This window comes from Pipistrellus kuhlii, unplaced genomic scaffold (genome assembly GCF_014108245.1).
Source record: "Pipistrellus kuhlii isolate mPipKuh1 unplaced genomic scaffold, mPipKuh1.p scaffold_m20_p_168, whole genome shotgun sequence".
Taxonomy (NCBI): domain Eukaryota; kingdom Metazoa; phylum Chordata; class Mammalia; order Chiroptera; family Vespertilionidae; genus Pipistrellus; species Pipistrellus kuhlii.
In genome coordinates, this window is record NW_023425480.1 from 31,341 (window position 1) to 56,131 (window position 24,791).

The window sequence follows — 24,791 nt, forward strand, 5'->3', positions numbered from 1 at the left end:
GTCCTAACCCTCCGGACAGTCCTAACCCTCCGGACAGTCCTAACCCTCCGCCCCGGGACAGTCCTAACCCTCCGGACAGTCCTAACCCTCCGCCCCCGGACAGTCCTAACCCTCCGGACAGCCCTAATCCTCCGCCCCCGGACAGTCCTAACCCTCCGGACAGTCCTAACCCTCCGCCCCCGGACAGCCCTAACCCTCCGCCCCCGGACAGTCCTAACCCTCCGGACAGTCCTAACCCTCCGGACAGCCCTAACCCTCCGCCCCCGGACAGTCCTAACCCTCCGGACAGTCCTAACCCTCCGCCCCCGGACAGTCCTAACCCTCCGGACAGTCCTAACCCTCCGCCCCCGGACAGTCCTAACCCTCCGGACAGTCCTAACCCTCCGGACAGTCCTAACCCTCCGCCCCCGGACAGCCCTAACCCTCCGCCCCCGGACAGTCCTAACCCTCTGCCTCGCACTGGCTTATGGTGGAGAAGGATGCACTGACGCAGTGGGCTGCAGCCTGTGTGTCCTGTCAGCCGCCTTTACACCTTCGTGAGGCATAACGTGGACAGCCTGAGGTCACTTTTGCTGTGACCACTGCGTGTCCCAACCACAATCACATGACAAAGGCAAGAAGCCCGGTGAGGCCCAACAAGGTCAAGTTGCCCTGGTTCGCAGGCAGCGCCGTGGCAGACCTGCGAGGGGCCTTCCTGCCTCGCCTCACCTCAGACGAGCAGCCTGTCCCTGGCTGCCCCCCCCCCCCCCCCCCCCCCCCCCCCAGCCCCCGCCGCAGGCCCCGAGCTCTCCTACCAGCGTGAAGGCCTGGCGGGCGCGGCGGCCTCTCCAGGCGGCCTGCATGCTCACGGCAGCCCTTCGCTGCCGCAGGAACTCCTGCCTGGAAGGAGATGCGGTGAGAGGGGCACAGTCAGACACTGTGAGCCGGAGGGTAACACTGTTTGTGAACGGACGTCTAAGAAACTGTACAGCACTTCTCTCCTGAGAGCCAAGAGACAGGTCAGGTCTTGGGCCCACTGCCCGTAACTTCCATGCTGGTAAGGGCAGGCCACCTTTTACAATAGAATAATCCAGAACATCCCACCCCACACCCAGGATCGATGAGGGGCCACAACGCGCGGCCGGTGCTTTACTCCTGGCCCGATGCTGCCCTCCCTGCTCACTAAGCCAGGCTCCGGCCAGCAAGCAGCCCCAGTGCCACGGGCGGCTCCTCGGCGGCGGACCAAGCTGAGGGAACCTCCCAGGCCCCGCTCTCCTGCCCCCGCCCCACCCCCAGTCACAGCCAGCCCACTCCGGCGAAGCACCTCAGAAACAGCTGGGTGCCGCACGGAGTGCCCGTGGGAGCCCAGACCCCCACCCTCTCCAGGGCACGTCCGAGAAGGCTGAGTAGGAACCATCCTTATGTGCCATGATGACCACCCCCCACAGTGTCAGTGAAAACCACCGGGGGACCGGATCCCACCAGCACTTGGCGGCAGCCGGGTCCCTCTCCCTTCATGCGGGAGTGGTGTCAGAGAAGCCCAGCGGCGAAGCAGGCTCCATCTCCCTCAGCTGGGTCAGTGGAGGCCGCACTGGGGCAGGAGTGGTGCCAGCGGACGCCCGTGGGCAGCTCGGACGCCACCCCAGCCAGCAGCAGTCACAGGAGGATCTCACTCTATTAGCAGTAAACACGCCACCCACCCCTGCCAGAATGGTGTCAGAGGAAGATAGCTAAAATGTATAATTAAACAAGGCATATAATTCTTATAACACAATACGCAAAATGCCCCAACCCAGGGAAACATCAACTTGAATGAGAAAAGACCATCAACAGAAGCCAACATGGAGATGACAGAGGTATTAGCCATTATAAAAAATCTCCCAACAATGCTCACTTGAAACTAATGATAAAATAGAAAGTCTCGGTAAAGAAATAGGAGAAATAAAGTAGAACCAAATTGACATTTTAGAGTTGAAAATATCACAGTGAATAAAAAAGAACCGCAGCACACAATGGAAAGAGAGAGGAAAGAATCAAGTGAGCTTGAAGACATAGCAGTAGAAATTATACATCCTGAAAAACAGGAAATTGACTGGAAGAGAAGGAACAGAGCATTAGGCACCAGTGGAATTGCAACAAAAGACCTAATATTTGTGTTGTTGGAGTCCCGGAAGGAAAAAAGAAAGAGGTTTTGGTAAAAAGTCCTAGAAGAAATAAGAGCTAAAAACTCATAAACTTAGCAATAGATATAAACCTACAGATTCAAGAAACTGAGCAAATTCCAAGTAGGATAAATGCAAGTAAACCCACATCAAAGCAGACCATAGTCAGATCTAGGAAAACAGAATTATGGGCATACCAGAGGAGAGGAGGAGAGGGAGCAAGGATCAGAGAGCCTCGTATAGCTTGGCCTTTCCTTGGCATCGCCAAGCCCAGCACAAGTAACAGCCACCTGCAGATTGCTTTGTAGCTCCTGCCGGGCGGCCCAGGCAGGGTACAGGCAGCTGGAATTGCATTTCCTGGGAGGCCCCAGAACCAGCTCACCCAGAAGACAACTTCTCCAGAGCCTCACCCAATCTCCTCCAAGAGTGACACACATATTTTTTAAAATTTTTTTCTCTTCTTTATTTCAGAGAGGAAGGGAGAGGGAAAGAGAGAGAAACATCAACGATGAGAGAGAGAGTCATTGATCGGCTACTTCCTGCATGCTCCTTACTGGGGATCGAGCCCACAACCTTAACCAGAACCTTTAGTCCGCACGCTGATGCTCTATCCACTGAGGCAAAGCAGCGAGGGCTATGAGTGACATACTTCTAAGACAGACTCGGTGTCATCAGAGCCCTGCTAACGTGAGTACTGTCTATGAGGTCAGCCCCGCACAGCCAATCCTCTGTTGTGGTGTGGCCAGCCCTGGCAGCCAATCAGCCTGGGAGTAAATACCTCCCTTAGTGTGCCAACAGCATCCAAGGCTCAAATGTAACGATGGGTGCAAACAAGAGGTGTGCACCTGCAGTGCCCAGTGTGAGTGGCCACGAAGGCTGCCCCACAAGCCACTCTACCAAGCCCAGGAGACACAGCAGCTCTACCTAATCCATAGAACAAACGTGGGAGGCTGCCAGACTGAGGAGGCAAAGAAACATGTTCCAAATGAAAGAACAGAGCAAAACTCCAGAAAACACTTAAACAAAATGGAGGCAAGCAAGCTATCAGATGTGGAGTTCAAAACACTGGTTATAAGGCTGCTCAATGAGTGTAGGGGAAAAGGAGAGGAACTAATGAGAACTTCCATAAAGAGACTGAAAACATAAAAAAGAGCCAGCCAGAAAAGAAGAGCATAATAACTAAAATAAAGAATGCATAAAGAATCAATCGTAGAATAGACAAATTAGAGAATCAAATCAGTAATTTGGAAGATAAAGAAGCAGAAAACACCTAATCAGAACAACAAAAATAAAAAAAGTCAGCATCCACTTGTGAGCCAGGAGGTCATGGTTGGGTCAGGGACATGCCCGGGTTGCAGGCTTCAGCCAATCAATGATTCTCTCTCCTCATTGATGTTTCTATCTGTCTTTTCCTCTCCCTTCCTCTCTGAAATCAATAAAAATATACTTAAAAAGAAAAAAGAATCCAAAAATTTCAGGCTAGACTAAGGAGCTTTGAAACAACTTTAAGTGTACCAACATTTACATCCTGGGGTGCAGGAAGAAGAGAGAGAGAGGAAGAAATTGAAAACCTATTTGAAAGATATGATGGAAAACCTCACTAACTTGGTGAAGAAAAAAGACAGTGCAGAGAGTATCAAACAAGATGAACCCAACAGGCCCACACCAAGACACATCATAATTAAAATGCAGAAGTTAAAGACAGAAAGAATCTTAAAAGTAGCAGCTAGTTACCTACAAGGGTGCTCCCATAGACTGTCAGCTGATTTCTCAACAGAAGCTTTGTAGGCTAGAAAGAATTGCCAAAAAATATTCTAAATGATGAAAAGAAAAGAACTACAACCAAGATTGCTTTACCTTGCAAAGCTGTCATTTAGAATTGAATGATAAAGGGCTTCTGAGGCAAGAAAAAGCTAAAGGAGTTCATCACCACCAAACCAGGATTACATGAAATGTTAAAGCGTCTTCTTTTTGAAGAAGGAAAAAAAATAAAACTATAAAACTAAAATGGCAATAAATGCATATTCACCAACAATTAGTTTAAATGTAAATGGATGTTTGAGCATCGTGTCTGGGTTCCGAGTTCTTTCTGCGGTTGGTGATAAAGACAGCGAGTACAGAGACCAGACCTGTGGCCTGGGGGCTGCCGGACACGGTGAGGGGAGAAAGGCGACAGCGCTCTGCTTACTGAACCTGAGCTGGACTTCAGGGCTACCTTCTGACTCACCCGGACCGAGTCAAAGAGGCTTTTTTTCTTTTTTTACCTCCCAAACCAACCACCTCACAAACCCAAACTCACAAATTCCCTGAGACAGCTGAAGGAGAACATCCAAATATGGCTGAGACCCGAGCTGACACTTCATTTGACTCTTGCTTATGTAGTAGATTCCCCTCCACCCACCCACCAAACATGGCCCACAGACTAGCATCCAGATAATGCCTTCGTCTTCTCTGGTCCCTGCAGGCCGGCGGTGACCGGGCAGAGGCGCCGCGGGGTCTGGTCCTCCCTGCCCCGGGGGCGGGCAGGAACAGCGCCCCTGGTTGGGGGCTCGGTCTTGGGGCACCGGGGCGGGGTGTGCGGGAGAGGCGCACCTGTGCCTGTAGCCCCGCAGGACTCGCTGGATGCTGACCGCCGCGTTCTCCAGGGCCCGGCTCCTCTGCACCTCCAGCAGGGCGTCCTGGTGCTCCTGCAACGGACGGACTCATGAGCCGCCGCCCGCCCTCGGCCGGCCGGCCCGGGCCAGGCTGGCAGGCGTGGTGCTGTGCTCCCCGAGGCCACGCAGGGGGAGGGCTCCACTCTGACTCCGTGGCCCCAGCCACGGCCTTCCCGCTCCCCCTCTCGCTCGTTAGCGCAATCAGCCGATTTCGCGTCTGCTCTGGAGAGCCAGGAGGGGCCAACACTTCCCGGAAGTTGGTTTATTTCCCCAAATTTGTGTGAACTGTGCAGTCAACTGCATTCGGCTCCTGCCAGTCTCCGTGGGAAACGGTCCCTTTGGCCTTGGAGCGGCTCTCAGTGTGTCAGCCCTGGGGCGGCCCTCCTTCGCAGCGGCCCGGACCCTGTGCCGGTGCCCGGACCCCGTGCAGGACTGTGTGTAGAGCAGAGGGCAGCGGCCTTCGGCGGCGCCAGCCTCAGGTCCAGCAGCCGGAGCCTCCGTGTGCCTGGTGGCACCGGGGACAGACCTCGGCTATGGCTTCGAGGAGCAGCCAGAGGAAGGAAAATGGCGGGAAGGCACTCCTGCCCCCCTGCCACCCGCCTGCCGTTACCCTCCTCTCCGGCCAAGCCCGGCAGTGCCTGCCCGCCTGGGAGCCTGAGAGTCTGGGGGCCTGGGGGCCTGGGGGCCTGGGAGCCTGGGGGCCTGGGGGCCTGGGTGTCTGGGTGCCTGGGTGCCTGGGGGCCTGGTTGTCTGGGTGTCTGGGTGCCTGGGGGCCTGGATGCCTGGGAGCCTGGGTGTCTGGGAGCCTGGGTGCCTGGGGGCCTCGTTGTCTGGGAGCCTGGGTGCCTGGGTGCCTGGGGGCCTGAGTGTCTGGGAGCCTGGGTGACTGGGGGCCTGGGGGCCTGGGGGCCTGGGTGTCTGGGTGCCTGGGGGCCTGGGGGCCTGGGTGTCTGGGTGCCTGGGTGCCTGGGGGCCTCGTTGTCTGGGAGCCTGGGTGCCTGGGTGCCTGGGGGCCTGGGGGCCTGGGTGTCTGGGTGCCTGGGGGCCTGGGGGCCTGGTTGTCTGGGTGTCTGGGTGTCTGGGTTCCTGGGGGCCTGGGGCCCTGGGTGCCTGGGGGCCTGGGGGCCTGGGTGTCTGGGTGCCTAGGGGCCTGAGTGCCTGGTTGTCTGGGTGTCTGGGGGCCTGGGGGCCTGGGTGTCTGGGTGCCTGGGGGCCTGGGGGCCTGGGTGTCTGGGTGCCTGGGGGCCTGGGTGCCTGGTTGTCTGGGTGTCTGGGGGCCTGGGGGCCTGGGTGTCTGGGTGCCTGGGGGCCTGGGTGCCTGGTTGTCTGGTTGTCTGGGTGTCTGGGTGTCTGGGTTCCTGGGGCCCTGGGTTCCTGGGTGCCTAGGAGCCGGGGGCCCTGGGAGTCTGGGGGCCTGTGGGGGGGGCACAGGGCAGGGGGCCAGGAGCTCGGAGGCCAGGACTCTCACAGGGGCTCACCTTCAGGAAAATTTTGGTCTTTCCTACTTTCCAGTCTGTGTCCGTCCCCAGCCACCTGTCAGCGATGCTCAGCGTCATCTGTCGACACTTGTCCCGAAGCTGCAGGAGAACCAGGGAGGGGGGTTGGGAGGTGGGGGGGCGAGCAGGGCCCCTCAGGCTGTGGGCCAGGCCAGCATCTGCCATCAGGCGCCCGAGCATCAGGCGTGCAGCCTGGGCTCCAGAGGAGGAGCAGCCGGGGCTCCTGCCCCAGCCTGCGTGGCCCCACCGCCTCCCCACAGACCCCCTTCATGTCCCCTCATGCCCCCCACAGGCCCCCCTCATGCCCCCTCGGGAGAGCTGGCTTTTAGGGGGCATGGGGGGGCGCCCCCTCATGCCCAGGAGGCGGGGAGGGGAGCCCACAGGCGGGGCCCACACACCTGCTGGCGGGAGGCGCTGGGCAGCAGGACCCCGAAGCGCCCCGCGAACTGCGCGAAGGTGTACCGGATGGGGAGGCCCGCCCGGCGGACACGCACGGTCTCCAGGGCGCCCGAGTAGCGCAGCTGCCGCAGGCACAGCTCGCGGTCCAGGAGCTGCGGGCGGAGGCCAGAGGGGGCTGAGGGCGGCCTCCCGGGCCCCAAGGCGGCCTTGCCCCCCCCAAGGAGAGAATACTGGGGAGATCCGGGAAAGTCCCTGCAGGTCTCCGGAGACAAAGTGGGTAACAAGCGGTGCTGACCCCAGGATGAGCTGTTTGCATTCGCCCCATTTAAGCGCCCTCAACAGAGCCCCCAGGGATGCGGCCTGCGGCCCAGTCCAGCTCCTCCTCAGAGCCGCTGGCTCTCCCTGCAGGGGTGGCCCGCTCACCCCCCAACACACACGACCTTCCAGCCCCCAGGAGTCTCTGGGCGCTGGGGCACCCCCTCCAATCTGGGGAGCCCACCAGCAGGCAGTTCCCAGAGGCAACTGCCTGTGGGCCAGGGCCACGCGGAAAGTCCTCTGGGGCTAGCCCCCCCCCATGTCCGGTTCTCTACACCAGCCCCTCGCGGAAGTGAGAAGCAAGGCCACACGGGCCGCAGCCTCGAGGCCCAGCCCAGGGCTGTGCGGAGGGCAGTGCGTCCCGCCCGCGGGCAGGCAGGCGGGCGGCTCACTCCCCTGGACAGGCGCCTGCCGAGGGAGCCCGGGCCCAGTGCCAGCGGGCAAGCGGCAGGGCCACCTCGCAGCCCATCCCATGCCGGGCGCTGACGGAGCGGCTGGCCCCTCGCCGGGGTCCGTCTGAACAGTGGGGTGGGTGACAGCCGGTGGGGGGCACAGAACCCTGGGCTGTCAGGCGGAGCCGCTGCCTCCCCGGCCAGCCTCCCTCGTTACCAGCGGCTTCTTGTGCTCGTTGGGTTTGATGCAGCGGATGAAGGAGGGCTGGCAGCCGCTCAGGATTTTCATCAGCTGGTCCAGCGACTGCTTGAACTGGCCTGCCAAGGTGGCAGGCTGCCGGCCGGCGTCTGCAGACTGTGGGCAGAGCACAGGGTCTGAGTCGGGCTGGGCGCAGGGCCTGGGGCGCTGCTGGCCCAGGGTCCGGCCTGGACGTGGCCGAGGCCACCGTCCATCACAGGTCCCCAAGGGCCCCCGCTGGGGAATGAGGACCCGGAGGGAGGGAGGAAGGTGGGCACCTGCCTCCGGTCTAGGGTGCACTGCCCGGGATGATGAGGCGGGGTGAGAAGAGGATGTCAGAGCTGGGATGCTCACTTTTTGCCTCCCCTCCTACATTTCCCAGTTTTGACCAGGTTTTATATAGTAGAAAATGGTTATGCTACGATTGCATGCATTATAGCGAATGTGAATTGTTCTAAAATATATGTATTAACTTACGGAGGCAAGGAGCCCCCTGCCATGAGCACTGTTTGTCTTGGGCAATGCTCCTTCTTCAAACCTTCCCACGGTCAAACGCACCTGAGCACAGGGGTGTGCGGCCAGACGGCCAGGTCTGGAGTCAGAGGTCTTCACTCCAGACCCTCTGAGGGGGGCAGGCAGTCCCCGAGCTTTAGTCACAGTGGGGGCATTTCCCTTTTGTCCTGGTTTCTAAACTGTATGCGTTTCCTCCACAGCCACCTGCTCCCCGAAACACCCAGGCCCTGCTCTGGCCAGCTGGGGGCCAGGCGGAGTGCTGGGACAGCTGGGGGCCAGGCGGAGTGCTGGGACAGCTGGGGGCCAGGGCGGAGTGCTCAGACAGCTGGGGGCCAGGGCGATGTGCTGGGACAGCTGGGGGCCAGGCGGTGTGCTCGGACAGCTGGGGGTCAGGGCGGAGTGCTGGGACAGCTGGGGGCCAGGGTGATGTGCTGGGACAGCTGGGGGCCAGGCGGAGTGCTGGGACAGCTGGGGGCCAGGCGGAGTGCTGGGACAGCTGGGGGCCAGGCGATGTGCTGGGACAGCTGGGGGTCAGGGCGATGTGCTCAGACAGCTGGGGGTCAGGGCGGAGTGCTGGGACAGCTGGGGGCCAGGGCGGAGTGCTGGGACAGCTGGGGGTCAGGCGGTGTGCTGGGACAGCTGGGGGCCAGGGCGGAGTGCTGGGACAGCTGGGGGTCAGGGCGATGTGCTCAGACAGCTGGGGGTCAGGGCGGAGTGCTGGGACAGCTGGGGGCCAGGGCGGAGTGCTGGGACAGCTGGGGGTCAGGGCGGAGTGCTCGGACAGCTGGGGGTCAGGGCGGAGTGCTCGGACAGCTGGGGGTCAGGGCGGAGTGCTGGGACAGCTGGGGGTCAGGGCGATGTGCTGGGACAGCTGGGGGTCAGGGCGGAGTGCTCGGACGGCTGGGGGTCAGGGCGGTGTGCTGGGACAGCTGGGGGCCAGGGTGATGTGCTGGGACAGCTGGGGGTCAGGGTGATGTGCTGGGACAGCTGGGGGCCAGGGGGGGTGCTGGGGCAGCTGGGGGTCAGGGCGGAGTGCTGGGACAGCTGGGGGTCAGGGCGGAGTGCTGGGACAGCTGGGGGTCAGGGCGGAGTGCTCGGACAGCTGGGGGTCAGGGCGGAGTGCTGGGACAGCTGGGGGTCAGGGTGATGTGCTGGGACAGCTGGGGGCCAGGCGGTGTGCTCGGACAGCTGGGGGCCAGGGCGGAGTGCTGGGACAGCTGGGGGCCAGGGCGGAGTGCTCGGACGGCTGGGGGTCAGGGCAGCTTTTCAGGGGAAGGCAGAGCCCAAGTGCCCAGGGCAGCCTAGGGTCGTTGGAAGGCGGTTTGCTTCCTCCGCCTCTGCCCACCCATCAGCCTTCTCCTGCCTCCAGCAGAGCCAGGGCTGCTCCAGAAAAGTCCTGGAGGCTTTGGTGAGGTCCACCCCGGCCCCCAGGAGGCTGAGCCAGCTGAGGAGCCAGAGAGCAGACAGGCCCTCTCTGCACGCCCCAGTCGGCACTGGCCACACCAGTGTCCTTGGCCTTCACCACCCTGCCAGGGCTCCCAAGCCTCAGGCCACAGCCACGTGCAGTGCAGGCCCCACACCGAGGAGCCCAGGCTGTGCCCGTCACCAGCCTGAAGCAGTGAGCTAGCAGCCAGCAGCGGGAGGAGCACACCGCCCTGCCCCCCAGCTGTCCCAGCACTCCGCCTGGCCCCCAGCTGTCCCAGCACATCACCCTGACCCCCAGCTGTCCCAGCACTCCACCTGGCCCCCAGCTGTCCGAGCACATCGCCCTGGCCCCCAGCTGTCCCAGCACATTGCCTGGCCCCCAGCTGTCCCAGCACTCCGCCCTGTCCCCCAGCTGTCCGAGCACATCGCCCTGACCTCCAGCTGTCCCAGCACTCCACCCTGGCCCCCAGCTGTCCCAGCACATCGCCCTGGCCCCCAGCTGTCTGAGCACACCGCCCTGGCCCCCAGCTGTCCCAGCACATCGCCCTGGCCCCCAGCTGTCTGAGCACACCGCCCTGGCCCCCAGCTGTCCCAGCACTCCGCCTGGCCCCCAGCTGTCCCAGCACTCTGCCCTGTCCCCCAGCTGTCCGAGCACATCGCCCTGACCTCCAGCTGTCCCAGCACTCCGCCCTGGCCCCCAGCTGTCCGAGCACTCCACCCTGGCCCCCAGCTGTCCGAGCACTCTGCCCTGGCCCCCACCACTCGGAACACACATGCTGATGACACACGCAGCAGCAGTCACACAAGCACCAGGGCCTGAGCAAGCCCACCCGCGCTTGGAGGCAGGCACTCGTGGGCTGTCCCTCCCACGTGGCTGAGAGCTGGAAGGCCAAGGCCTAGGCAGAGAGGGGAGGAGGGAGGGGAGAAAGGGAGCAGGGGAGGGAGGGGGAGGGGAAAGGGGCAGGGGGGATGGGGAGAGGGAGGGAGAGGGAGGGGAGGGAGAGAGGGAGGGAGAGGGTGGGGAGGGAGGGGGAGGGGAAAGGGGCAGGGGGGATGGGGAGGGGGAGGGAGAGGGAGGGGAGGGGGAGAGGGAGGAGAGGGAGGGGAGGGAGGGGGAGGGGAAAGGGGCAGGGGGGATGGGAAGATGGGGGAGGGGAAAGAGAAAGAGGGGAGGGGGAGGGGGAGAGGGGGGAGGGGAAAGAGAAAGGGGGAGGGAAAGTGGAAGGGGGAGGGGAAGGGGCAGGGGGATGGGGAGAGGGAGGGAGAGGGAGGGGAGGGAGGGGCAGGGGAAAGGGGCAGGGGGGATGGGAGAGGGAGGGGAGGGAGGGGATGGAAGTGGAGGGGAAAGGGGAGGGGGGATGGGGAGAGGGGGGAGGGGAAAGAAAAACAGGGGAGGGGAACGGGAAAGGGGGAGGGGAGAGGGGGGAGGGGGGAGGGGAAAGAGAAAGGGGGAGGGAAAAGGGGAAGGGGGAGGGGAGAGGGGGGAGGGGGGAGGGGAAAGAGAAAGGGGAAGGGGGAGGGGGAGAGGGAGGTGGAGAGGGGGGAGGGAAAAGAGAAAGGGGGGAGGGAACGGGGAAGGGGGAGGGTAGAGGGGGGAGGGGGAGGGGAAAGAGAAAGGGGGAGGGGAGGAGGAGGAGGGGGAGGGGAGAGGGGGGAGGGGGGAGGGGAAAGAGAAAGGGTGAGGGGAGGAGGAGGGGGAGGGGAGAGGGGGAGGGGGAGGGGAGAAAGAGAAAGGGGGAGGGGAGGGGGAGGGGGAGGGGGAGCGGGGCCCACCTTGAGGACCTGGCCCCGCGCCCGCCCCAGGCGGAGGGTCCCGCGGCCCAGCTGGATGTCGGTGGGCTCCAGCCGGAAGATGTCCCTCAGGAAGGCGTTCTGGGAGGCGTGCACCAGCGTGAGGATGTCTGCACTCAGCACATCCCGGTTCTTCTCCAGGAAGCCTGCGGAGGGCGCCCAGCTCAGCTCTCGCCAGGGCCCCTGCGGCCTCCTCCCGCTCCCCTCTCTCCTCCCATCCGCCAGGCAGCCTGCTCCCTCCTCTGCGTCCGCCTGGCACCTGGTCTCCACCCAGCACCACGACAGGCCCCGGCGCCCGCTCCCCGCACCCTCCCCGGTCACCCCAACACGTCCCTGTCCTCCGTGGGGCCACTGCTCCCTCTGCTCGGCTCCCGGGAGGCCCAGCCAGGCTGCTTTCGCAACCAAAACCACGCTGAGTCCTCCCGCAGCCACAGCGAGGTTGGGCTCTGAAGCCCAGGTAAGAGCCTCTCAGAAGGAAACACAGGGCTGAGGCTTGGGTTGGACAAGAGTTTCTAAGTCATGAAACCAAAGCAACAACAGAAGATGGGCAGCCTGACAAGGCAGCTCAGTCATCCCCACACACCATGGTCAGCGTGTCATCCCCACACACCAAGGTTGTGAGGGCATGTGCCAGAGCCAACCAGTGAGTGCATAACCGCGAAATCTCTCTCTCTCTCCTCCCTCACTTCCTCTTTCTCTAAAATCAATCAATAAAAAATAGGTAAGTTGGACTTCATCAAAATTAACATTTTTGTGCTTCAAAAGAACACTATTAAGAAAGTGAAAAGATAACCCATTGAATTAAATATTTACAAATTATATATCTGATAAGGTACTTATATTCAGAATACACAAAATCTCTTACAACTTGACAGTAAAAGGACAACCCAATTAAAATGCAGGCAGAGGATTCCATGACACCATGAGGCCAGGAGACGGGCACTTCAGTCTCAGAGGCGCAGGCCACGCCCGCCGGCCGCCAGCCAGAGCAGAGGCAAAGGGACTGAGCGGCTGCTGGGGTGTGTGTGTGTGTGTGTGTGTGTGTGTGTGTGTGTGTGTGTAATGCAGAGGAAATGTGGATGGGAGGTTTCTGGTTGGCATGATGAAATGGTTTAAATTGTGGCAGCAGTTATACAACTCTGGGTGAACTTACTAAAAATCCATTGAGTTGTGTGCTTAAAACTGGTGACTGATGCCCGGCCTGCGTGGCTCAGTGGCTGAGCATCTACCTGTGAACCAAAGGTCACAGCTCTGTTCCTGGTCAGGGCACAGGCCTGGGCTTGTGGGATAATCGCCATTGAGGCGTGCAGGAGGCAGCCAGTAAATGATTCTCTCATCATGGATATTTCTATATATAATATATCTCTCTCCCTTCCTGTCTGAAATCAGTGAAAGTATATTTAAACTAAAAAAAAAGGGGGGGGGGTGACTCATTAGAATATTACAAACAAAAAAGCATGGCTGGCCTGCTCAGCTCCCTCTTGCCATTGCGAGCCCAGTGGTGCCTACCTTCGGCCTGGTAGTACACGTCTCCCGCGAAGTGGGCAATGCCGAACCTGGCGTCGTGGATGTTCCTGGGCTGCAGGAAGGCCTTGTTGTTGGCATGGACACTCTTCAGCTTTTCCAGCATGGTGGCATCCGTGCCCTGGGAGAGCACAGGCACCTGTGGGCGGGGGCCCACCGAGCTCAGGGCCCCCACGGGCCCGAGCACGGCGCGGGGTGAGCGCCCAGCTGGCTTCCCTTCTCCGGATGAAGGGCTCCTACTGGCTGCGCCTGAGAGGCTCTCCCCAGGGCCAGGCAGGCTCCCGGGCAGAGAACGGGCCCCTCCTCTCCTGCGGCAGCCTTGCTGCAGGTGCCCAAGAGGCCGTGACAGACGCCTGCCATTCTGCGGGGAGCGGGCAGGGTGCGAGCTGGCCTCGAGGGAGAGCAGGTCTGGCTGGGAGAAGAGCTGAGGCTCCAGCAGCCTCAGAGCGAATGAGCCGGGGGCGGCGGGGGGGGGGCACATCCGGGCGGAGACGATGGGGTCTCGGGGGCGGGCTCAGGGCGCACCTGCGGGAGGCGGCTCTCCTCGTCCAGTAGGGAGAGGACGCTCATGGGCCTCAGGGCCAGCAGGTCCAGGGTGGGCCGGTTGTCGGTGTAGCCCACGAAGTCCCAGGCGACACCCTCGGCGCGGTACTCCTCCTGCTCCAGGCTGAACACGTGCCGCACGAAGAACTGCTGCAGGTGCTCGTTGGCCAGGTTGATGCAGAGCTGCTCGAAGCTGGGGCGGGCGGGCGGGGCGAGGGCATGGGCGAGGGCCTGCCGCCAGGAGCATGCTCCCCTCTCCGCCCGCCGGCCATCTCACCCCCGCCTCCTGGCCAACAGACTAACGTAGGGGTGTCGAACTCAATCAGAGAAGGGGCCAAAATCTAAAATCCAGCCTAAATCGCGGGCCGAATGGTTTACTGAACAGTCATAAACTGTCATTGTGATGGAAACGCAGCGGAGTGCAGTGATGACAGCGCGGTGCGGGCCACATTGCAAGGCCTGGCGGGACGGATTTGGCCCGCGGGCCTTGTGTTTGACACATGTGGAACGGGAAGGAGCGCTCTGAAGGCACGCCATCCACCCTGCCCTGGCTCCTTACCAACCTGTAGGGCTCTGTGCCAGGCCTGCCTACCCACAGGGAATGGTCCTGGGAGCCGGTGTAACAGCCCAGCCCACGGCAAGGGCCTTGGCCTGAGAGGAGCCTCTGCGCTCAGGAGTGGCTGCTGGGCTCCTCTGCATCCAGCGGAGTGCTCCCCCCACCCCCTGCCTGCCCCGGGCAGTCAGCAATCAGGAGTCATGCTGACCCCTCCGCCCACCTCTTCCCCATTCCAATCCAGCTGGGCACGCTCTGCCCTGCAAGTGCCCTGACTCTTCCCTGCTTCCCAGTGACACACCCCACGGTCCCCCTGGCTCCTCGGCCCTTTTGGGCTCGCTATGGAGGGAGCTTCTGACCGGCAGGCCCCAGCTCGCCCCACCCCAGGCAGGACCCAGGGACACAGCGGGAAGCCTGCCTCTGCCCCAGCGTGGTGCCGGCCGGCCGCTCTGCTTTCCACGGGCTGCCTCCCCATCCCGCCTGAGCCCTCACACAGCAGCGGCCGCTCCTCTCCCGCCTCCTGCCCGGCCAATGGCATCTGGCGCAGGCAGCCTTCCTGCGTCAGGATGGCTGACAGTCAGTGTGAAGCCTCCTCATTCCTGGACTGGCCAGAGGGGTGAGGGCACAGGTGGGCATGTGCCCCACGCCCCACTCCTTGCTCAGCGGGCTCTGTGGACACTTGGGGGGCCCTAGTGAGTGACTGCAGCCCTGTCACAGCCCCCTGGCCCCTCCCAGAGGGCTCCTGGCATCAACGGCCTGACCCCACCCACTAATGCTCCCGAGGTTTCCCGTGCTTGGCAGCCACTGTCCCCCTGAGCACAGCAACCAAGGGCCTGGCCACCTCCCAGCTGTCAGTGCCCCGGAGCTCCCGCACCGGGTGGTGCTGCCAGCTCTCCCGTGTGCCGCCCGCCTGCAGAGCCTGGCTCGCACGGGGAATGCTCACCGTGGGGCCCTCAGCTCCCGTGGAGACGGGCGGGGCCAGCCCCGGGCTCTCACAGCCGAGGCCCACTGCGGGAGCCATCCGGAGCCATGCCAGGCCCGCGGCAGCTAGGCTCCCCTGAGAAGCCACTAGACTGCACACAGGCGCTTCCCGCTCGCTCCAGCACTCTCTCCTCACTGACCGCCTGCCGCCAGCTGTCCCAGCCTCCCCTTACCCCTGCCCTCATCGCTCACCACCGGGGCACGCTTCCCATCTGCCTCCCGGCTCTTCTTCAGCCTCCATTCAGGGTTGCTGGGACACTGGCCAGAGGTGGCAGCCCTGGCTTTCTGCTGCCCAACTAAACCACCAGGCATGGCACCACCTTCCCCTTACCCAGCACGATAGGGACCCTGAACATGCAGGCCAGTCAATGTCATTGACAATCTATTCACCCAAACCCCAGCCTTAGCCCTAGCCCTAAAAGTACACCTAACCCTAACTTTAAACGATAACCTAATCTCTAAGCCTAGCCCTAACCCTCGCCCTACTACCCTGTTTGTCCGAAAATAAGACAGTGTCTTATATTAATTTTTTCTCCCAAAGTTGCGCTAGGTCTTATTATCAGGGGATGTCTTATTTTTCCATGCACTAGGTCTTATTTTCGGGGAAACACGGTACTAGCCTAACCCTAAACCTAACCCTAATCCTAAATCTAACTCTAACCAAAGACCAAGGCCTAGCCCTAACCCTCGCCCTACGTCTAGCCCTAACCCTACCCCTAAACCTAACCCTAACACTAGCTCTAGCCCTAACCCTAACACTAAACCTAGCCATAAACCTAACCATAACCCTATAACAACTCTAACCCTAACCCTAACCCTAGCGCTAACCCTAACCCTAAACCAAGCCCTAGCCCTAACCCTAAACTTAACCTTAACCCTAGCCCTAGCCCTAACCTTCACCCTAACCCTAACCCTAGCCCTAAACCTAACACTAACCTTAGTCCTAGCCCTAGCCTTAACCCCAAACCTAGCCCTAGCCCTAAACCTAACCCTAACCCTAGCCATAACTCTAACCATAACCCTAATCATAACCCTAACCCATCTTAACCTTAGCCTTAGCTCTAACCCTAAACCTAGCCCTAATCCTAACCCTAAAACTAACCCTAGCCCAAGCCCTAGCCCTAGCTCTAGCCCTAACCCTAACCCTAGCCTGGCCCTGGCCCTAGCCCTAACCCTAACCCTAACACTAACCCTAGCCCTAGCCCTAGCCCTAACACTAACACTAACCCTAGCCCTAGCCCTAGCCCTAGCCCTAACACTAACACTAACCCTAGTCCTAGCCTGATAATTCACTCTGATTCGTGAGAGAGCAGATGGCCCAGGGGGGTGTCAGCTTCCCGTTCTTGGGTGCTCTCACTCTGTGCCTCCTGTGGATGTGCTGTGGTGCCCTGGGCAGGCACAGAGCAGATCCCTGCAGGAAGCCTGCCCGGGCTCACCCTGCCCGGCCTTGGGAGTGGGAGCCCAGGGGAGGACAGGCTACCCCGGGCCTGGCCGTGAGGAGCCGGGCTCTTCTGCTTCCTAGAGCAGGCGGACGGAGACTTCATACCTATTGTTCTGGAAGTTTTCAAAGCCAAATATGTCCAGGAGGCCGATGGCCCTGCGCACAGGCCTGGGGTCCTGAGCGGGGGGCGTGAAAATCGCAGCGTTGATCTTCTTGACTATCCACAGGAAGAGGTGCCCGTAGATGCCCTGAGGAGACGTGGCGCACTGTGGGCTGTGGGCCCAGGAGGAAGGCTGCCCTCGGACCCGCTGAGGGCGTCATCCCGCTTACAGGCGAGAGCCCAGCCCAGGGAGGCGGGGAGGCAGAGCCAGGGCTGCCAGCACACACGCCCCGCCCACCCCTCCCACACTCCGCACCTTGGCCAGGGCGTCCCTGCGGTCGGCAGCCTGCGGGGCGCTCAGCGGCCTGGCCACCAGCTCCCCGCGGATGGCGATGGTGTGCTTGAGCAGACAATCCCGGAGCGCCTGCTGTGGCACCTGCAAGGAGGGGCAGCTGACGGGCAGGGCTGCTCCGGGTCCTGACCTGCTGTGCCAGGCCAGTCCCTCTCATGACCAACACGTGGGCCCCAGGCCTGAGGGAGGGCCATGCCTGTGATGAGGGCCAGGCCAGGGGGACCAGGGTCGCATCCTGGGAGGGCGGCCGAGGGTCAGTCTGAGCGCTGGGGTCAGAGCATTCGGGTGCACCAGCTGGGCCCTGAGCTCAGCTGACCAGCCCTCCTCCCTCCCTCCCTCCCTCCCTCCTGCCCTCCCTTCCCTTCTTTTTTCTCTTCTTCTGATTCTATTATTTCCCATCAGAACAGCCAAGGGGGGCGGCATTCCCTGCCGGTGAGGCTCCGTTTCTCAGCGTCTGCGGAGGCTAAAGGTGTGAGCACCCCCTTTCCAGAGCAGCAGCCTGGGAGAGGCTGGGGGAGGCGCATTGATGGGAGCTGGGGAAGACCCAGGAAGGGTCCGGTCCTGCGGGGGAGCATGGTGTGGATGGAGAGCGAGCCACTCTCTGCTGGTGGCTGGGTTAGCTCACACGGCTCCCTCGGCTCCTCCCAGGCTGCGGCAGAAGGTGCGGGGCTCACTGAGAGCCGGGAAGGGTGATGGGGATCAGGGTCGGGTGTCAGCTGGCCCTGGGAGCCGGCAGACACCAGGCAGGCTACCTCCAGGAATGTGGCCACGGCGGGGAAGGCGGGCGTCTCCCTCACATCGGAGGAATCCAGGTTCTCGAAGAAGGCGGCTGCGGAGAGGGTGGCGCTGAGTGGCAGAGCACCCTGAGTGCGGGTGAGGCGGGGCCCAGGCCCGCCTCCGGGTGCTCCCTGGCCCTGCTCTGCTCCTCAGGAAGGATGGAGAAGTGGGGTTTGGGGAGAGGCGGTGGGCAGGGCGGGGCCGTGGGACAGACGGGGCAGAGGGGCCCATGAAGGAGGGATGAGTCACCGGCCCTTAGCTCCTGGCGGGCCCTGGGGGGAGAGCCTGGAGAGGGTCTTTGTCCCTCCCCTGCACCCCTCTGCCCGGCGCCTGAGGGCCGGTACCCGTGAACTCCACGTTCCCCAGGTGGAGGATGGCCGCCAGCAGCTTGCTGAGGGCCCAGTGCTCGGAGTCGGAGAACATGAGGATCTTGAGCGCGGAGCGCACGTGGGCGTAGTCCTTGGCGTCGGCCAGGCCCTCGCAGGAGGTGCAGCTCCCCTGCGGAACGGCATCAGCTTCTTAGCCCCACACCCTTCCTCGTGCAGGGCCAACAGGGCGAAGCCGGAGGCCTCAGCCTCAGCCTCAGCGGCCACGGCAGGTCCCTCCGGAGGCAGGACGAGACGGACAGCAAGGCCGAGGCCCTGCTCCAGCCTCGCCTTGCCACCCACAGCGACTCCTGAGCACCCTCCCTGGGGACACCCTGTGGCCACTTAACCGACCGGTGCCAGGCTCTGTGTGCCAGGCTCTGTGCCACTGCCCTGCCTGTGCTGTGCCAGAGGCGGCGGGCAGGAGGCATGGCTGCCTCACAGGTGCCAAGAGCAGGGCAGGCGGTGCCGAGCGCTGGCGAGTGAGGCAAGTCCCCAGGAGGGGCTCTGGCTGCCCCACGGGCGGAGCTCCAAGGGGCTCCGGGAGAGCAGCTGGCTGGGCAGGAGCCAGGGCCACAAGGGCGGGGAGGACTAGTGGTGAAGGGGGAGGGACTTGCAAACATGCCACTGGCCTGGGGGAGGTCTGCAGGGTGAGTGACTGGGCAGGCCTCACGCCTGCAGAGAGCAGGGTGGCATGTGTGTGTGTGTGTGTGTGTGTGTGGGGGGGTGATACACTAGGTATGGAGGGGCCCAGGGTCCTGCCAAGGCCCAGGCAAGAGCTGAAGGCCAGGCAGTGCCTGAGGGGTTGCCCGGGAGAGGACGTGGGAGATGGACGCCGCCCAAAAAGTGCAAGCAGGCTGCTGGCTCTCCAGGGCTCACGATGTGGAGTGCGATGGGGGTGCGATGGGGGTGCGATGGGAGTGCGATGGGGGTGCGATGAGAGTGCGATGGGGGGCGATGGGGGTGCGATGGGGGTGCGATGGGGGTGCGATGGGGGTGTGATGGGGCGATGGGGGTGCGATGGGGCGATGGGGGTGCGATGGGGGTGCGATGGGGGTGCGATGGGGCGATGGGGGTGCGATGGGGGTGCGATGAGAGTGCGATGGGAGTGCGATGGGGGTGCGATGGGGGTGCGATGGGGGTGCGATGGGAGTGCGATGGGGCGATGGGGGTGCGATGGGGGTGCGATGGGGGTGCGATGGGGGTGCGATGGGGCGATGGGGGTGCGATGGGGGTGCGATGAGGGTGCGATGGGAGTGCGATGGGAGTGCGATGGGGGTGCGATGGGGCGATGGGGGTGCGATGGGGGTGCGATGAGAGTGCGATGGGAGTGCGATGGGGGTGCGATGGGGGTGCGATGGGGGTGCGATGGGAGTGCGATGGGGCGATGGGGGTGCGATGGGGGTGCGATGGGGGTGCGATGGGAGTGCGATGGGGGTGCGATGGGGGTGCGATGGGAGTGCGATGGGGGTGCGATGGGGGTGCGATGGGGGTGCGATGGGGGTGCGAGGGGGTGCGATGGGGGTGCGATGGGGGTGCGATGGGAGTGCGATGGGGCGATGGGGGTGCGATGAGGGTGCGATGAGGGTGCGATGGGGGTGCGATGGGGGTGCGATGGGGGTGCGATGGGGGTGCAATGGGGCGATGGGAGTGCGATGGGGGTGCGATGGGGGTGCGATGGGGGTGCGATGGGGGTGCGATGGGGGTGCGATGGGGGGGCGATGGGGGGCGATGGGGGTGCGAGGGGGGGTGCGATGGGGGTGCAATGGGGCGATGGGAGTGCGATGGGGGTGCGATGGGGGGGTGCGATGGGGGGCGATGGGGTGCGATGGGGGGTGCGATGGGGGTGCGATGGGGGGCGATGGGGTGCGATGGGGGTGCGATGGGGGGCGATGGGGGGCGATGGGGGGCGATGGGGGTGCGATGGGGGTGCGATGGGAGTGCGATGGGGGGCGATGGGGGTGCGATGGGGGTGCGATGGGGGGGCCCTCAGGAAGCTGTGGAGGACGGAGCTCAGCCTGAAGCCCTCCTTCTTCCTCCTCTGGGGCTGTAGGGGCAGGCGGGGTGCAGGGGAGGGGGATGGAGCCAGGAGAGTGGGGTGGGGCAGGGTCAGAGCAAGGAGGGGGGGAAGCAAAGAGGAGGAGGGTGGGGTGGGGGGAGCAAAGAGGGGTGGGGCTCACCGAGGTCAGGTAGCGGTACTCTGCGGGCGAGCCCAGCTGCAGCAGTGCCCTCTCCTCGGGGCGCATGCCCAGGAGCATGCAGTAGAAGATGTGGAAGTTCCGCTCCTGCGGGGCCTGGGGGAAGTGGTGCCTGAAGCGGCAGCGCCTCGGAGCCGTGGGCCAGCGGCGGCTGCTCCATGGCCTCTCAGCCCGCGGGCGCCGCACTGAGGCACAGGGCCTGCAGGCCGCGCCCTCAGCCCAGGTGCCCGAACCATCCCTCAGGCACTGCCCCAAAGCCCTCAGGGCACCCTCCCTGAAGTCCTGGGCCAGGGCGTGCCCTCCTCGCCTCAGCATGAAGTCCAGTAAAGGTGAGGAGAAGGGGTGCCAACGAATGAGAACATTATATGGATGAAAAATTCAGAACAAAATCCTGCATTTCTTGTCTTTGAATACTGGGCAAGGGCCATTATTATTCAACTGAAGGCCCGACGCACAAATTCGTGCAAGAGTAGGCCCTTGCGGCCCACCCCTGCCCACTGGTGGTTCTGGAAGGCCGTTCCACCAACCAGTCTAATTAGCACATTAGCTCTTTATTATATAGGATTCCAGGGATCCTTGGCCCATCTTAGGGTAGGACCAGGGTTCTGGGACAGCAACTAAGACCTTTGGGGGCACTGAAAAGGTTCCTGGGGAGAGAGTGATGGAAGGCCTCCTGGGAGCCTTCCAAATCCTGAATCCCCCTTTGGGGCAAATGGAGATTGCCCTCACCTGCCTGCAGACCCGGGACTTCTCCAGGAGAAACTGCTCGATGCGTGCACTTTCGATGATCCCACTGGGGTTGAAGTAGATGTCAATGTACTTCCCGAAGCGGCTTGAGTTGTCATTTCGGATTGTCTTGGCGTTTCCAAAGGCTAAGGCCAGAGGATGGTGCCCGTGGTGGGAGCAGAGAGGAGAAAACAAACTTTTTAGCAGGGTCATCTGGGAGGGCTTCTCAGAGGAGGTGGCGGGCCCAGAGTTGAAAACTAAGTAGACCATGCTCAGAGGAAGGCAAAGTGCAGTGCAGATCTGGAGGCCAGAAAGCGTGGAGTGTGCTTGCAGAGTGTGCGAGTTGGCCGGAGCACAGGATCCAGGAGAAAGGCAGTGGGAGACATAAAGCACTCACAAGTAAATGGGATTAGCACAGAGCCTTGAACGCCAGGCTTACTCTGACTTGCTTCCTCTGAGCCCCAGCAGTGGGGATTTTGGGGGACCCAGACGCATATGGGAGGAACTGGATGGTCTGCCACTGGAGAAGGAACTCGGGTGGCTTTCTCCCAGAGGGGGTGCTTGCAGGGGTCATTGTCCTGTGCTGGGGCCTTTCCTGTTGCAGGATTGACTGGCAGCCATATCTGAGTCTCCATCAGCCTGGAGCACCCTGTTTGCTCTGCCCTAAGGATTCCCTGAGATCCTGCCCCATCCAATTTGCAGCCCCACCCAACCTGTTTGCAGCAGTTTTCCCATATGAATGGCCTGTCCTGGCTCAGGCTTCAGACTTTCATAAAATATCTCAGACAAGCTGCAACTGATGACAATGTGCTCCAAACCTATAAATAAAAGACCCAAGACCCAGCACTAGCACCAACCTGTATTGCTTCACAACTGGGCCTCACCTAGGAACCTCCAAACCCAATACAAATAGCAAAGAGCAGTCATCTTCAGATCCCTCTGTAGCTCCTGCCAGGTGGCCTCAGTCAGTGGCTGACTCTGCCCCTCCCTGGAGGCCCCAGAGCCAGTGCACCTGGTGGACAGCTTCAGACCACAGCAAATTACAGCTCTACACACCCACACGCAACACACTCAAGGGGCAGACTCACTGAGCAATAAAGCCCCACTGGAGCAAGTCCTGCTCCATAGTCTGTCTCCTGGGCAACAGATCTTCCCCTGTAGACACAGCGGAATTGGCCCGGAGGTCAGCTCCTCCCAGAGATGCCAACAGCTATCAAGGCTCAACTACAAGACTGTGCACACAGCCCACATGGGTGCACCTAGAGTGCCCAGCCCAGGTGACTGGGGAGGCTGAGTCACGGGGCCCTACAGGACACCTACTACACAAGGCTACTCTGCCAATTCCAGGAGACATAGCAGCCCTATCGAATACACAGAAACAAACACAGGAAACAGCCAAAATGCGGAGACAAGAACAAAAACAAAAACACACCAAAAAACATGTCACAAATGAAAGAAACTACCGGATATAGAGTTCAAAACATGATAATAAAGTTACTCAAGGTTCTTCACGACACTTTTAAGGGTCTTAGTGAGAATGTCAAAGACATGAAAAAGGACCAGTCAGAAATTAAGCATACACTAACTGAAATAGAGAATAATTTAGCCCGAGCTGGTTTGGCTCAGTGGATAGAGTGTCAGCCTTCAGACAGGGTTTGCTTCCTGTCAAGGCCACATGCCCAGGTTGTGGGCTCCATCCCCAGTAGGGGGCATGCAAAAGGCAGCCAATTGGTGATTCTCTTCATCATTGATGTTTCTAACTCTCTCTCCCTCTTCTTCCCTCTCTGAAATCAATAAAAATATATTTTTAAAAAGAAGAATATAGCCGAAGCCGGTTTGGCTCAGTGGTAGAGTGTCGGTCTGCGGACTGAAAGGTCCCAGGTTTGATTCCGGTCAAGGGTATGCACATTGGTTGCGGGCACATCCCCAGTAGGGGGTGTGCAAGAGGCAGCTGGTTGATGTTTCTCTCTCATTGACGTTTCTAGCTCTCTATCTCTCTCCCTTCCTCTCTGTAAAAAAATCAATAAAACATATTTAAAAAAAAAAAGAAGAATATACAGGGATTCAACAGTGGAGTAGAGGAGTCTGAGAATCAAATCAATAATTTGGACTATAAGGAAGCAAAAACACCCAATCAGAAGAGCAAAAAGAAAAAAAGAATTAAAAAATATGAAAATAGTGTAAGAAGCCTCTGGGACAAATTCAAGCATACCAACATTTGCATTATGGGGGTGCCAGAAGAAGATAAGAGAGAGCAATATATTGAGAACCTATTTGAAAAAATAATGACAGAAAACTTACCCTATCTGGTGAAAGAAATAGACTTATGAATACAGGGAGCACAGAGAATCCCAAATAGTAGGAACCCAAAGAGGCCCATACCAAGACACATTGTAATTAAAATGCCAAGGGTTAAAGACAAAGAGAGAATCTTACAAGCAGCAAGAATCTTACAGTTATCTACAAGAGAGCACTCATATGATTGTCACCTGATTTCTCAACAGAAACTATGCAGGCTAGAAGGGAGTGGCAAGAAATATTCAAAGTGATGAATAACAAGGACCTACCACCAAGATTACTGTACCTAGCAAAGCTATCATTCAGAATTGAAGGGCAGATAAAGAGCTTCACAGATCAGAAAAAGCTGAAGGAGTTCATCACCACCAAACCAGTATTATATGAAATGTCGAAGGTTATTCTTTAAGAAGAGGAAGGAGAAGGAGAAGGAGAAGGAGAAGGAGAAAGAGAAAGAGAAGGAGAAGAAAAGATAAACAAATATGAACAATAAAATGCCAATAAATACATATCTATCAACAATTGAATCTAAAAAAAATAAATGAACAAAGAGTCTAATTAACAGAATAAACTGGTGGATAAAATAGAATCAGAGGCATGGGAATATGGAACAGACTGACAAATGTCAGAAGGAAGGGGGGGCAGTTTTGGGAAGTGATTAACCAAAGATTTATATGCATATAGGCATTACCTATGGACACAGGCGATAGGGTGGTGAAGGCCTGGGGCAGGGCAGGTGGAGGGGGGCAATGGAGAAAAAAAACTGAGGGACATTTGTAATACTCTCAACAATAAAGAATTTTTTTAAAAAAAGATTAAAAAAAAAAAAAGAATCCAGAAATAGACCCAGTGAATGATCAATTGATTTTAGATAAAAGTGCAAAAGCAATTCAATGGAGAAAGAATGGTCTTGTCAACAAATGGAGCTGAAATGATTGGCTAGCCATAGGGAAAGAAGGAAAGAACTAAGGGAGGGAGAGAAAGGAAAGAAAAGAGAAAGAGTCCTAACCGGTTTGGCTCAGTGGATAGAGCATCGGCCTGCGGATTGAAGGGTCCCAGGTTTGATTCCAGTCAAGGGCATGTACCTTGGTTGCGGGCACATCCCCAGTAGGGGGTGTGTAGGAAGCAGATGATTGATGTTTCTCTCTCATCGACTTTTCTAACTCTCTATCCCTCTCCCTTCCTCTCTGTAAATAATCAATAAAATATATTTTTTTTAAAGAGAAAGAGGGAGAAACCAAGATGGTGGCATAGGGTAGACACCTGAATGCAGCCTACCACAACAAATTTGAATTTAGAACTGGAAAACAGGGGAAACATCACCCTGAAGCGCCAGACGGCTGGCTGAGAGGAGGCTCTACCATCTGGGAAGGAGAGAGAAGGCGCGCTGAACCTCAGGAACTGTGAAGGTGCGGAGAACTGTGCACGAAAAGGCAGCCACAGTTTGCTGCTGGCTTGCTTGCAGAGAGGGCGGGCCGAGTACGCTGCTGGCTTAGTCACTGCGCACGGAGAGGGAGGACAGCTAATGCGTGGCTAGCTTTCTTGTTTTTGGCAGGAAAACAGAACCACCCT

The 24,791-nt window shown here is 60.0% G+C and overlaps 1 protein-coding gene across 1 annotated transcript in view; it reads right to left on the bottom strand.

Moving 5' to 3' along the window:
* The window catches only part of MYO7B (myosin VIIB), a gene marked incomplete at its 3' end in the record, with an annotated part of 72,384 nt that overhangs the window by 29,969 nt on the left and 17,624 nt on the right, over window positions 1-24,791 (bottom strand). The window contains 14 exon segments of the mRNA XM_045582479.1: window positions 795-879; window positions 4,734-4,828; window positions 6,274-6,372; window positions 6,690-6,842; window positions 7,615-7,752; window positions 11,347-11,510; window positions 12,874-13,009; window positions 13,414-13,624; window positions 16,512-16,654; window positions 16,823-16,942; window positions 17,611-17,687; window positions 17,980-18,133; window positions 20,181-20,294; window positions 20,928-21,070. Of these exon segments, the coding sequence (XP_045438435.1) occupies window positions 795-879; window positions 4,734-4,828; window positions 6,274-6,372; window positions 6,690-6,842; window positions 7,615-7,752; window positions 11,347-11,510; window positions 12,874-13,009; window positions 13,414-13,624; window positions 16,512-16,654; window positions 16,823-16,942; window positions 17,611-17,687; window positions 17,980-18,133; window positions 20,181-20,294; window positions 20,928-21,070 (1,832 nt within the window).